The sequence below is a fragment of the Xiphias gladius genome, chromosome 16 (genome assembly GCF_016859285.1).
Source record: "Xiphias gladius isolate SHS-SW01 ecotype Sanya breed wild chromosome 16, ASM1685928v1, whole genome shotgun sequence".
In the NCBI taxonomy this organism is placed as follows: domain Eukaryota; kingdom Metazoa; phylum Chordata; class Actinopteri; order Istiophoriformes; family Xiphiidae; genus Xiphias; species Xiphias gladius.
In genome coordinates this window covers 527,641-541,183 of record NC_053415.1, presented here as the reverse complement: position 1 = coordinate 541,183, position 13,543 = coordinate 527,641, and the positions used below count along the sequence as shown (strand labels likewise).

The following is a 13,543-nucleotide window of genomic DNA, read 5'->3' as shown; positions in this document are numbered from 1 at the left end:
TCATCGAATGTTTACTGCGGGGGTTGTATTTACTTCTTTTAACTTAAAAACTCGCACTTGCTGTATTTTTTTTATACATGTTTATGCACATGAAGCTTTTCACAAGCAAATGTCATTTGATTTATTGGTGTTATTTGATTGATGAAACTGACTGGAAATACAGATGGGTGATATTAAATAGCGCCACAGTAGGTGGCGCTATTTATCTATTTACCTTCGGCGGTGGTTTGCGATCTGCCAATAAAACAACCCGAGCAATAACTACGACAGAAGAGAGGAGAAGTAGTGCTCGGTTATCGACTCATTGCGTCTTAATTTCTGAATATTCTCGACTAATCTGGCCTCATCAGATATCCGATGGTGTTGCCTCTGAACACATGCTAAGCACATCCATGTCAAAAGACCTAGCTGTTTGACAACGTTTCGCAGAGCTAATCAATCGGACTGGCAGAGTGGTGTCCAGCAACAGGACATGGACCGTGAAGCAGTAGTCACTGTTCGTCTGGTGAGGTCCTTCGAGCACAGAAACTTCAAACCAGTTGTGTTTCACGGAGTCAGTTTAGACCAAACGGTGCAGGACTTCATGCAGCTTGTGAGAGACGGTGAGCAAATAGAACAGGCTGCATAATATCATAACGTGTCACATGTTATTATCATTAAAAATTAGATAGAGGCCAAAAGTCATGACACACCATACACTTTCTTCCAGATATTGCAACGAGACCAGAGCTTCCTCCTCCTTTTAAGAAATACACTTACGGTACGTATGCCTTGATTTGCATTAGTGTTAGCTAGTGTGACGAATCCGTTTTTCCTAATAATATGCCATGTTTTCTTCGAACTTATGTTTTGTTGTCTTTGCAATTGATTGTCGAAACAACATATTGTGAGGTCTGCTTGTAGTGAAAAAAGATGAACCAGAGGACCGTCTGCAGAAGGCTGTCAAAGATGGTCTGAGAGTGAGATCATATGGGACCTTGTTGTGGCTGCAAACAAAGCTTTTCATTATCACCTCATATAGTAATCGTAAATGCTTTACAGTCATAGATATCAAAATATATATGACTGTAAAGCAGTCAGCAAACAGTTGCCCTTCATAAGCCACCTTAGCTCACAAATAATACCTAAATGAATTAAATTGTTTATTTGATTTACTTAAAATTCTCAATCAGCTTATAATGAAAAGCAGCTAAATGAGAGGACATGTAGTGTATCAGAAGTAATTATGAGTAATCCTCCAAATCTGAGAAGGTTGCAGTTTTATTTGTTCACCTGCCAAATGCATGCTCTGCATCTGATTCTGTTCTCTTGTATTTTCAGACACAATGAAAATTATCCACCAAGCACATGGAGCAAAGGTATTTATCATACTTTTGGGCCAGAAACGAGGTGTATGTCTGAAGGTAAAGTGTCCTCGAGCAATCCAATTTTGGAAACGCCAGGATTAAAAATTGTCTTTTGTGTCTAAAGCGTTTTTTAAACGTGTTTTAGTGGCATGCGACACAAAGTGGTGTGTCAGTGGTGTCCTGACAGATATCACACTTCTCAAGTTGTAAAAAATCAGCAGGCCTTTCTCAATACAGAGTATGCCAATTTTAGGCGCACATACCTAGTAATTTAAATTTGGATCAACTCAAGAGTCCAAACGCCACAGTACATGTGGTGATATATGTACATACAGTAAGAAAGTAGTAATACAGAAAGTATTCAGACCCTTTTCCTTTTATCACATTTTTCTAGGGTGCAGCCTAATGCTGAAATCAAAAAAAAGGATCTTTTTCCCTCATCAATCTACACTCAGTACCCCATAATGACAAAGAGAAAACAGGATTTTAGAATTCTTTGCAAATTTATTTAAAAGGAAAAATTGAAATATCACATTGGCATAAGTATTCAAACCCTTTGCTATGACACTTGAAATTTAGCTCAGGTGCCTCCCATTTCTTTTGATCATCTCTGAGACCTTGATTGGAGTCCACCTGCGGTTAATTCAATTGATTGTACATGATTTGGAAAGGCAAACACCTGTCTATATAAGGTCTCACAGCTGACAATGCATATCAGTGCAGAAACCAAGCCGTGAGGTTGAAGGAACTGCCTTCAGAGCGGGACAGGATCTGGAGAAGGCTACAAAAAATTTCTGCTGCATTGAAGGTTCCCAAGAGCACAGTGGCCTCCATAATTCTTCAGTGGAAGAAGTGTGGAACAACCTGGACAATTCCAAGCACTGGCCACCCAGTCAAACTGAGCAATCGGGGGGGGTGCCGAGTAAGAGAGGTGACCAAGGGACGGAAAGCTGAGCGGACTACAGGAATATCCTTAATGAAAACCTGGTCAATAGTGACCGGACCTTAGCCTGGGCCCAAGGTTGACCTCGCAACAGACAATGAGCCTAAGCACAGAGCCGAGACATTGCTGATGTGGCTTACGGACAACTATGTGAATGTCTTGAGTGGTCCAGCCAGAACCCTGACTTGAACTCAATTGAAAATCCCTGGAGAGACCTGAAAATGACTGTCCACTGAAAGTCTCCATCCAATCTGACAGAGTTTGAGAGGATCCACAGAGAAGAATGGCAGAAAATCCCCAACTCCAGGTGTGCAAAGCTTGCCGTATCATACCCAAGAAGACTCGAGGCTGTAAACTGCCAAAGGTGGTTGAACTAAGTCTGAGTAAAGGATCTGAGTACTTATGTCAATGTGATTTCAGTTTTTCCTTTTTTAATAATTTTGTTAAGAAAATCAAAAATTCTGTTTTTGGTTTGGCATTATGGAGTATTGAGTGTAGTTTAATGAGGCAATAAATGAATTTAAAGAATTTTAGCGTAAGGATACAACACAACAAAATGTGAAAAAAATTAAGGGGTCTGAAAACTTTATGAATGCACTGTACTGCCCCAAAGTCAACAGTTGCAGTGCTGTTTACTGTCAAATAAAAACATAAGTCTTAACTTTGAAAAACTAATGTGGTAGCAACAAATATTAAATTTCATCTGAGATGAAATTTCATTTTACAAAATGAATTATATCATCAAATGCTATGGAGACATCAGAGCCGGCGTAAATTACCATAAAGCTCCCTAAACTTAATAAAGTGACATAATAGCAGTCCTTGGAGGAATAATATTACAGCTTTGAGCCTGGCTGGTTTCGATATTCAGTGTTCAGCAGGTTATGCTCACTATGCTAGCTGTACAGGGAATAAATACTATGACTAGGACTGCTAGCTTGCTAGTAACAGCTGCCTACAAAGAGTGGTTATCTTCTCCTGTGATGTTATGACAAAAGCTAACAGTATTTTTTACAAAGGAACTGCAGGTGAATTGTGGCATCTGTCAGTGGAACACAACTGACATGCCTTTATAAGTTCCATTTGTTTTAGAGCATCTGAATACAATTAAGAATCTGCATGTGCCACTAAAACAAGTGTCATACCATTGCCATAGTTTTATCTCGGGGTCTAAAATGGCCATCTTAACACATACAAATGAAAGTGTGCTTACATAAAAGCACAAATTAGTGAACCAGTGGAGATGCACTTCAAAACACTTTCTTTATACTATATTTCTTTATACTAGAGATGCACCAATAAGGAAATTCAGGGTTGATAACAATAACGGATAATTATCTCTTTGTTAGGACTAATATCGATAAAATAAGCAACAATATTAATCTTACGATTGCTAAAATGGTGAGTAAAATGTATATTTTTATACTGACAGGTTTATTTTTGTAATACAACACCAATGTTTAGAGAACCTTCACCATCCTTAGAATAAAGAATGCATTAATGAATTGTAAACTTTTTTGTAATAACCTTAATTTATGTTTTTTAAAATTTGTAGACTAATTAATTCCACCTTATCTAATTTTTTAACAAGCATCTATAGGCGTCAACAACCATTAGACTTATTTATCATACGGTTTGATAAATTAACGGTTACCTAAAACTATTGAACGCCATTGTTTTAGAAAGGGTACGACTTGAGCCTTTTACATTAAACTGGCTAGCAGCTCTGTCGTATCATTCATCCTCTCCTCTGTCCTTTTCCCTCTGCTGCTGATGTGAAGAGAGACACCACTGGACAGAAGTTGGTAGAAAGGAAGGGCTGGTTGGTCTCAGCCTCAAAGTCAGCCTGAAAGGACTACAGCCTCAACGAGTTTCACTAATCTAAGGATATATGGCTAATTTAAATTAAAGGCGGTGCTCACTTCTCCCATATAATAGGGGTTGGTGTAGCGTCACCCATCATTCAAATTCCTGTTCTTGCTTTACAAAGAAAGCTAACAGCTTGTTCACCAGATTCTAGCAAAACTCGTATTTGTCACTTGTTAACAGACTACTCTTACAAACTAAGTTTACAGTGTTAGCTACTGTGAACAGCCACCAAGCCAGGTAGGACAAGCATTAGCCAGTATAGACATCAAGGAAATAACCAACACCACTATCTCTCTATCTGATCAGTTTAATAAATTCTATTCCCGCTTTTAGACCTCAGGCAGTGAAACATAGAGGAGGCTTTGACACACTGAGAACATAAATGAAGCCCCACTGACTGTCTCATCAGTTGATGTACACAAAGCCTGTGCTACAGAACTGGCTGATGTTTTCACCTCCATCTTTAACCTTTTATGTGCACAGGCCACAGTGTAAATCTGCTTTAAAACCACCACCACTATCCCAGTCCCCAAAAGAAGCCCAGTCACTTGACCAATCACGTTACAATCATAATGAAGTGCTTTCAGAGAGTGGTTCTGGGACACATCCATGGTAATACACTTGAGTCACTGGACCCCTGCAGAATGCGTATCACCCAAACAGATCCACTGAGGAAACTATCTCTGCAGCTCTGCACATAGCCCTCTTCTACCTGGAAAATAAAGATGCCTACATCAAGATGCTCTTCAATGAAAGTTTAGACTTTCAGTTTTAATTCAAGGGATTTAACATAAATAAAAAACGTTTAGAAATTATAGCCATTTTTAAACATAATCCTTCATTTTCAGAGGCCCAAAGTAATTGGACAAACCAACATAATTATAATTGTAAGGATTATTTTTAATATATGGGTGAAAATCCCTGAAGTCTGGAACCTATGGACATCACCAAATGCGGAGTTTCCTCCCTTGAGATGCTTTGCCAGGCCTTTATTGCAACTGCCTTTGGTTGCTGCTTGTTTGTAGGTCTTTCTGCCCTCAGTTTTGTCTTCAGTAAGTGAAAAGCAGGCTCAATTGGGTTGAAGTCAAGTAACTGACTTGGCCATTGAAGAATGTTCCATTTCTTTGCCTTGAGAAGCTCTTGGGTTGCTTTCGCATTTTGCATTATTATCCATCTGAAGCACTGTCCTATCAGTTCTGCAGCATTTGGCTAAATCTGAGCAAATATTAAGCCGTATACACTCCAGAATTCATCCTGCTACTTCTATAAGTAGTCATTGGCAGCCATACATGCCCATATCATAACCCTGCCTCCACTGTGTTTGTTAATCTTGGTTTCATCTGTCCAAAGAATCTTGTTCCAGAACTGGGCAGGCTTTTTTAAATTGTTTTCTGGTGAAGTCTAATCTGGCCTTTCTCTTCTTGAGTGTTGCCAGTGGTTTGCACCTTGTCGTAAACCCTCTGTTCTTGACCTGGCTAGATGTTGCGAAGGGTTTTTCTTCACCAACGAATGAAGTCTACGATCATCCGCATTAGTTGTCTTCTGTGGTCGTCCAGGCCTTTTGGTGTTTTCCTTCTTTTTTAAGAATTTACCAAATTGTTGATTTGGCCACTCTTAAAATTTCTGCCATCTGTCTGATAGGTTCGTATTGTTTTTTCAGCCTTTGTTTTTATCCTCAGGCCATCAGACTGATCTACAGATCCAATCCACTGCCCTTGCCCCCACTCTAACCCACCTCCACATACAGGAACTTCACTCTGCCCCCCCCCTTCACACACACATACACATGCACATACCAACACACTGCACACTCCTTATCAACTGTCTGTATATAGAATTCTTGCTCAGATATTTCATCCCTAATAGTACTCTGTATATTATATATTGTACAAAGTGTTTTTCTGATATTTTATTTTATTTTTATTTTTTATACCTCGTGCTTTCTTATTGATAAACAGTCAGTGAGAGTGGATGGCAAAGGAATAATTTCATTGTGCAGAGAAACTTGTTTTTAACTGTGCATGACAAACACTTTGACTGTGACTTAAGACGTGAAGGACATCTATAGAAAAAATTTAGTCCACTTCAAAATTATAAGTTTCTCTTATTTTAATATTTATTTATGTGTTTGAGTAAAATGAACATTTTTGTTTTAGTCTATAAACTACTGACATTTCTCCCAAATTACAAATAAAAATATTGTCCTTTTAGAGCATTTATTTGCAGAAAATGACAAATGGTAAAAATAACAAAAAAGATGCAGTGTTTTCAGATCTCAAATAATGCAAAGAAAACAAGTTCATTTTCATTTTTAAACAACACAATACTAATGTTTTAACTAAGGAAGTGTTCAGAAATCAATATTTGGTGGAATAACCCTGATTTTCAATCACAGCTTTCATGTGTCTTGGCATGCTCTCCTCCAGTCTTTCACATTGCTGTTGGGTGACTTTATGCCACTCCTGGCGCAAAAATTCAAGCAGCCCAGCTTTGTTTGATGGCTTGTGACCATCCATCTTCCTCTTGATCACATTCCAGAGTTTTTCAATGGGGTTCAGGTCTGGAGATTGGGCTGGCCAGGACAGGGACTTAATCTGGTGGTCCTTCATCCACACCTTGATTGACCTTGCTGTGTGTGGCATGGAGCATTGTCCTGCTAGAAAAACCTATCCTCAGAGTTGGGGAACATTGTCAGAGCAGAAGGAAGCAAGTTTTCTTCCAGGATAACCTTGTACGTGGCTTGATTTATGCGTCCTTCACAAAGACACATCTGCCCGATTCCAGCCTTGCTGAAGCGCCCCCATTTCATCACCGATCCTCCACCAAATTTGACAGAGGGTGCCAGACACTGTGGCTTGCAGGCCTCTCCAGTTGTCCGTCTCACCATTAGACGACCAGGTGTTGGGCAAAGCTGAAAATTGGACTCATCAGAGAAGATGACCTTACTCCAGTCCTCTATGGTCCAATCCTTATGGTCTTTTACAAACCTCAGCCTGGCTCTTCTTTGCTTCTCATTGATGAAGGGCTTTTTTCTAGCTTTACACGACTTGAGCCCTGCCCCTAGGAGCCTGTTTCACCCGTTCTCGCCGTGCACTTCACCCCAGCTGCCATTTGCCATTCTTTTTATAGGTAACTTTGTGTCATCCTATGGTTGCTGAGTGACATTCGTAGCTTTGTTGTCCGCAATGTCTGCTGCTTGACCTTGTTCCTATGAACTGCCATCTTAGAAATTTTAAGGATGGAAGCAACCTGACTCTCACTGTATCCCTCTGCAAGTAAAGCCAGAATTTAACCCTTCTTTTCCTCACTCAAAACTTCTTAGAGCCAACCCAGGTCATTTCTTATATAGGAATATCTTTTAAATTCCACCACTTTCAGAACACATCTGTCAACTGAGAAAGTAAAAAAAAAAAAAAACCTTTGACATGTGGGTTTGTTCCAGGTGGGGAAATACATCTCATTCAGATGATGTCTGCAACAGCTGGGGCTAAAGGCATCTTCCTTAGTTGTGATTCAGACTGCACATGAGAAAATTTCAGTGATGGGTGGCATCACTGGGGTAGAGTTGAGCAAGTCATGTCCACTGCCATGTCAGGGTGACCACTGATTGCACAACAGCAGTACACCACTGAAGAAATTTCCTTTCACAAGCAGTGTCAATGGGACCGGTTACATCTAGGAAAGTGGTAACCAATGTTGCAAGTAACAGGGGAGTTCTGGGCGGTGTATGGGACCTGCACCAGAGAGGTACCCAAATAAACTGGCTGGAACTGCTAGCCGCATCTCTGGCTTTACAGCACTTTTTGCCTTTAATAAAAAAACTGTCGTGTATTGGTCAGAACAAATAACACCACCTGGCTTTTATGGCTTATATGAACAGATAAGACGGCCTGCAGTCCCACCAACTGCACATGTTGGCTTGCAAACTGATCATGTGGAGCCACATTCCTCTGCAGTCACTGAGAGCCACTCATGTCACAGGAGTACAAAACTTAAGGCAATACCACTTGTCCCATGGGACAAGTAGTATATGCACTGAAAAGAGGTGGTGTGCTCCTTTCATGGGGCAAGTGGTATATGCACATGTGATAGACAGTTTGAACAACTGCATCAGGTGAACATGAAGACAGGATCGTTGAAGACAGTTTGTTGCTGGCTCTTGCATCAGCAAAAGGTGTCAGTGATATTCATGCACTGTTGGTACATGTGCAACTCGCCCAGTTCAAACAAGGTGATTCTAAGGTCACACTTAGGCCTAATCCTGCCTTTGTGTCCAAAACGTCTTCAATGGGATGTGTTCCCTTGGAGTTAGGGGCATTTTACCCTCCTCCGTTTACTTTTCTTGAGCATGAATGCCTGCTTACTCTGTCCAGTGAGAGCTTTACATGCCAATACTGAAAGGAGAAGAGCCTTTAGGAAGTCTGCTCAGTTGTTTTTTTTCATGGGCTAAGCTCCATATGTGCAAGCTCATTAGTAATCATTGCCGCTCCCATTGCATTGTGGGAGCAATTGATAGGGCCTTCACCAGCAAAGGATTACAACCCCCAGGGGAATGGCAGCTTCCTAAACAGCTTCCTGTTTAGGGGGTGTGACTATGGAAGAGAGATATGCATCAACAAGCTGGGCTTCACCTTTTAACCTTAACTAGGTTTTATGAGTTGGATGGCACTTTGTCACTCATGGTGCACAGCATCCTCAGCGTGGGCGCACATTGACATCAGACCTCCTACGTTGGCAGTCAAAGATATTAATGTAAAGATAAGCTCGTCTGGCAATACAGGAGTCTGCATATCCCCATAGTGAGACACCAAAACAAATGTTTGAAAGAGAACTTGAGGTTACTTATTCTGTAACCCCTATTCTCTGGTAAAATTAGTCAGGTGTCTAACCTTAACATCATCCTTGCATAAAGCCAGGAAGAGGTGGGCTTATCTTGTAAGACAAGTGACACTGCGTCAACCACTTTAATAAGGGAATAGTGAGCTCTGTCTTGACGTGCTGCTAGCTGGAATAATGATACAGCGCTGAGAGAGCGATCCCCAAAGTAAGACACTTAACTCATGTTATTGGAGCACAGGAGAAGTTTTCCACTTGTTCAAGCGCCATTAGCTCCTTTATGTCTGTGTAAAACATACCAGTGCTGTGGATGAAGAATGGGAAGTAAGTTACTGCAGGCATAGCAGCTGAACGCATCACATTTTTGCAAGCTTGTGTTCCGCTTGCAGAAATGTGATGAAATTCTGTCATCATCGCTGTTATCAATTCTGTTATCATCGCCTTAAATTCTGTTATCGGAACAGTAACAATAATTTTCTTACTCATCTGCCAATAATAATAATAATCGGCAATAGATATATCGTGCATCTCTAGTTTATACTGTTAAAGTTGGAGAAGCTACTGGCACAAGTCTTGTGAGTGGTCCGGCCAAGCCAAGATACAGGACTAGGGGTCTCCATGGAATGCCATGATGGAATGAGCTGGTAATCCTGGGTAAATTAACAACTGAACCAGTTGGTTTTTCAGTCTCAGAAAACATTAGATTTGCATTTGAGTTGGAAACAAAAAGTTTTTCAGTCAGGCTGTATGTTTCAAAAATGCATATAGTTTGGGAATTCTGTGATCCTTTGAAATCCAAAGTTGCCATTTAAGTGGAAACAACTTTTTTTTTCTTTTCGGCAGACTAATGAGTTGGTGATGAGTTTAGATGACGACGAAAAGCTCATTCTGCAAGATGGCCAAACCCTTACAACTGCTGGCGTTGGTAAGAGTTTGTCATTGCAGCCCATTAAACACTCACTGAAAATGGTGTATTTTATTCAGGGAACACTTGATTCTAAAATGAAACTTCAATCATGAAGGTTATAATGTTTAATTTTTTTTTATATTTAGTCAACTCTTTTTTTGACATAAATGGGATGGACAAATGTAAGGAACACCTCTCATCATAACACAGTATAGCTCAACAGCACCACAAACTATAGCTTCAAAAATGACCATTAAGTGGAATTAACATCTCTCTAAAATTGTTTCAACAGAAACTGAACATTAGAACAGTCATGAAGGAAGGATCTATTACAGGGCTGTTGTATTAGACCAGACACTTTCAAACTGTGAGGTGTGTCCAGCTCCCCAGGGGGGCTGGAGAGCAAGAAACATGAGGCAAAGATACACCGTGAGGTGAAAGGAACAGGTGCATGCCAGTGTTCTGGAAACAAGGGGAAGTTAGTTATTGTAGTTTGGCCCACTGATTTGACCCAGTTATCAATACAAGAAACACCAGGAGCAGCAGAGGCTATGACACACAGCCTATAGGGGCAGGAATTTCGCCAAAATTCGCATTCTTTCTCAGAGTCATAACTCAGTCAAATCTGAACTCATAGGCATGATAAACATGTTAGACTTTTGGAGGACATGATTCTCACTTATGTCCATCGTGAATAAACATCAAAGAAAAAACATGTTCTTTATATTATATAAATTCCCTGTGAAACATTACACTTTTATATTTTGTTCAGTATCAAAGTAATCCAGTGATAGTTGTCTGTACATCCAAGGGGACATTGCAAATAGGAACTGCTAATAGCTGATTTAACATTTAAACGTGAAAATTTGCCAAAATGTAAACAGTGTACTGTAGTTCCTATTTACATCCCCCGCAGAAAAACTCAAATTATGGGAACTACAGGAACTTAACTTTATGCATACAGAAAGTATTCAGACCCCTTCACTTTTTACACATTTTGTAATGTTGCAACCAAGGTTACCAAAGGCCCAGTGGCTTCCATAATACTTAAATGGAAGAGGTTTTGGAACAACTCCAGCCAGGACTCTTCCTAGAGTCCTGGCTGCTTGGCCAAACTGAACAAATAGAAAAGAAGGGCCTTAGAAGTGACCAAGAACCCATTTGTCACGCTAGCAGAGTTCCAGCGATCCTGTGTGGATATGGGAGAAACTTCGAGGAGGACAACCATCACTGAGCACACCACCAATCTGGGCTTTATGGCAGAGTGGCCAGACACAAGCCTCTTCTCAGTGAAAGACACATGAAAGCCTGCCTGGAGTTTGCAAAAAAAAAAAAAAAAAAAAGGACCTAAAGGATTATAGGACTGTGAGAAACGAGATTGTCTGGTCTGATGAAACCAAGATTGAACTGTTTGGCCTCTATTCTAAGCGTCATTTCTGGAGGAAACCAGGCACCGCCCATCACCTGCCTATTACCATCTCAATGGTGAAGCATAGTGGTGGAAACATCCAGTGGGTGTTTTTCAGCAGCAGGGACAGGGAGACTGGTCAGGGTTGAGGGAAAGCTGAGTGGAGCAAAGTATAGAGATATCCTTAATAAAAACCTGGTCCAGAGCACTCACCTTCCAAAATGACAAATACCCTAAGCACACAGGCAAGAAAAGCAGGAGTGACACTGACTTGAAACCAATCGAACATCTCTGGAGAGACCTGAAAATGGCTGTCCACCACCAGTACCCTGACAGAGCTTGAGAAGATGTGCAGAGAGGAATGGCAGAAACCAGGTGAAATCCAGGGGTGCAAAGCTTGTCACATCATACCTAAGAAGACTCGAGCCTGTAATCACTGCCAAAGGTGCTTCAACTAAGTACTGAGTGAAGCGTCAGAATACTTATGTCAGTGTGATATTTCAGTTTTTCCTTTTTAATACATTTGCAAAAATTTCTAAAATTCTTTTTGCTTTGTCATTATGGGGGGTTGAGTGTAGCTTGATGAGGGGAAAAATGACTTTAAACGATTTTAGTATAAGGCTGAATATTTTCCAAATGCACTGTACATTTCCTGTGTGATGAAAATCTGTGACCCCCAAGAACTGTGTACAGTTCCATTTCAACCTTTTTCCTGTGTACTAAGGTCAACTGGACCAGTTTATTAAGCCAAGGAAAAATGTCCATCAGCGTTCTTCAAATAGACTGACAAGCAGTCTGTCTTTACATTATCATTGTGGCCCAAGTAAATGTATGGCTTTTCAACCCAGTGTGACCATTTGGAATTATTTTGGGGTTTTTTTTTTTTTTTTTTTTAAACAAAAAAAATCAAAACAATTTATTTAACCTCTTTTACCATTTTTTTTAATCCTCCATAAATTTAAATTTTGAAAAAGTGTCTTATATCATATTTTGAGTATATCAAAACCTTAGACATTTGTCTGATGCACCATTTCATCGAATGGAAATGTTCTAGATGCATTTTTTTTTTCACATCTTCACAATTCAGCCTGACATACTGTATGCGTCTTTAATGATTATTTATAGAAAATAGTATTAATATTGTAGAAATATAAGATCAGAATTTCCTGTAATATACTGAGGCCAGTAATATAAGTCCAATAAAATTATTTCCACGTAGTAAGTCAATAATAAGAGTTTATAGGTTTATCACAATGTTAACATTTTTTTTGTATGTCATTTCAGCAAATGAAACAGAGGTGGCCTTCTTCAGGAAAGAAGACTACGGTCTCTATAAAGCAAATCCCAAAACTGCTTGGTGACCACAGTATTTTACTTTATAGCAGAGGAGATTCTTAAAGGACAGAGGTCAAAGGTCAAGCATGCCAGGACCAATAGTAGAACAAGAATGGTGCCATCATGTTCATACTGGAGAGTTTTATTTTGTGGGGTTGTTTTTAAAATTGAAGCTTATTATGCACCTCTCTGGTATGCCTTTTTTATTTCTTTTCTTTTTTTTTTTTCTTCTGATAATTGTGACCATGAACATTAATTTTCAGTGTTGTTTTAAAATATACTGAATAAAGTTTTCTGATAGCTGCAGTTTTTTGAATGTTGTTATTCGAAAGTATTAACTGAGTAATTTTACTGCACCACACTGGAATGTGGGCTTTAGTAATCTGCTGCAGTTAAATTTATATGGTTATGAGAAAAAACATACTCAGTTTGATTAATTTAGAGAAGGAACTAACTACATTTTTTTAACAAACCTGTAAATGTCCCTGACCCTCCTGTTTAATGGACAGAGAACATTCTTGATTCTCAAAGCCACTAACACAAAAGCAATACCTTTTTATTTGCAGTCTTCTAAAGACAATAACTGTCAAGTTATCTTTCAACTAAATATTCTGAGAGGCCGAAAGTGTCAGGTTTTTACACTTTATTGCATGAAAAAATTCAAACAGGCATCTGTAGAACATCCCCTTAATTCATTACAGTACAACTGAGAACATGAGTGCCACACATTCTAATAAAATCAAATAAATTAACAGGTAAAAGTAATTTGTGATCAAATTTGATAAAAATGAAAAAAAAAAGTGTCTTATGAAAGTGAATTTATTATGTGCCATGGATTGAAAAAAGAGAGCCACTTTGTTTTTAAATGCTTCAAAAATAGGAGATTTTTAAATATCTAC

The 13,543-nt window shown here is 39.4% G+C and overlaps 1 protein-coding gene across 2 annotated transcripts; it reads left to right on the top strand.

Annotated features, from left to right (window-relative positions):
• The first annotated feature begins 234 nt into the window (after window positions 1-234).
• Window positions 235-12,950, top strand: c16h2orf76 (chromosome 16 C2orf76 homolog). Of its 2 annotated transcripts, none has more exons than XM_040149065.1 (5): window positions 235-602; window positions 710-760; window positions 1,321-1,403; window positions 9,838-9,919; window positions 12,594-12,950. In XM_040149065.1, exons 1-5 carry the CDS (start codon window positions 473-475, stop codon window positions 12,668-12,670), a joined length of 423 nt encoding a protein of 140 aa, XP_040004999.1. In that variant the 5' UTR covers window positions 235-472; the 3' UTR covers window positions 12,671-12,950. The 2 variants fall into 2 exon arrangements, with proteins under 2 accessions (XP_040004999.1, XP_040005000.1); XM_040149066.1 differs by having other exon boundaries at window positions 239-602; window positions 1,321-1,358.
• The last annotated feature ends 593 nt before the right edge of the window (window positions 12,951-13,543 follow it).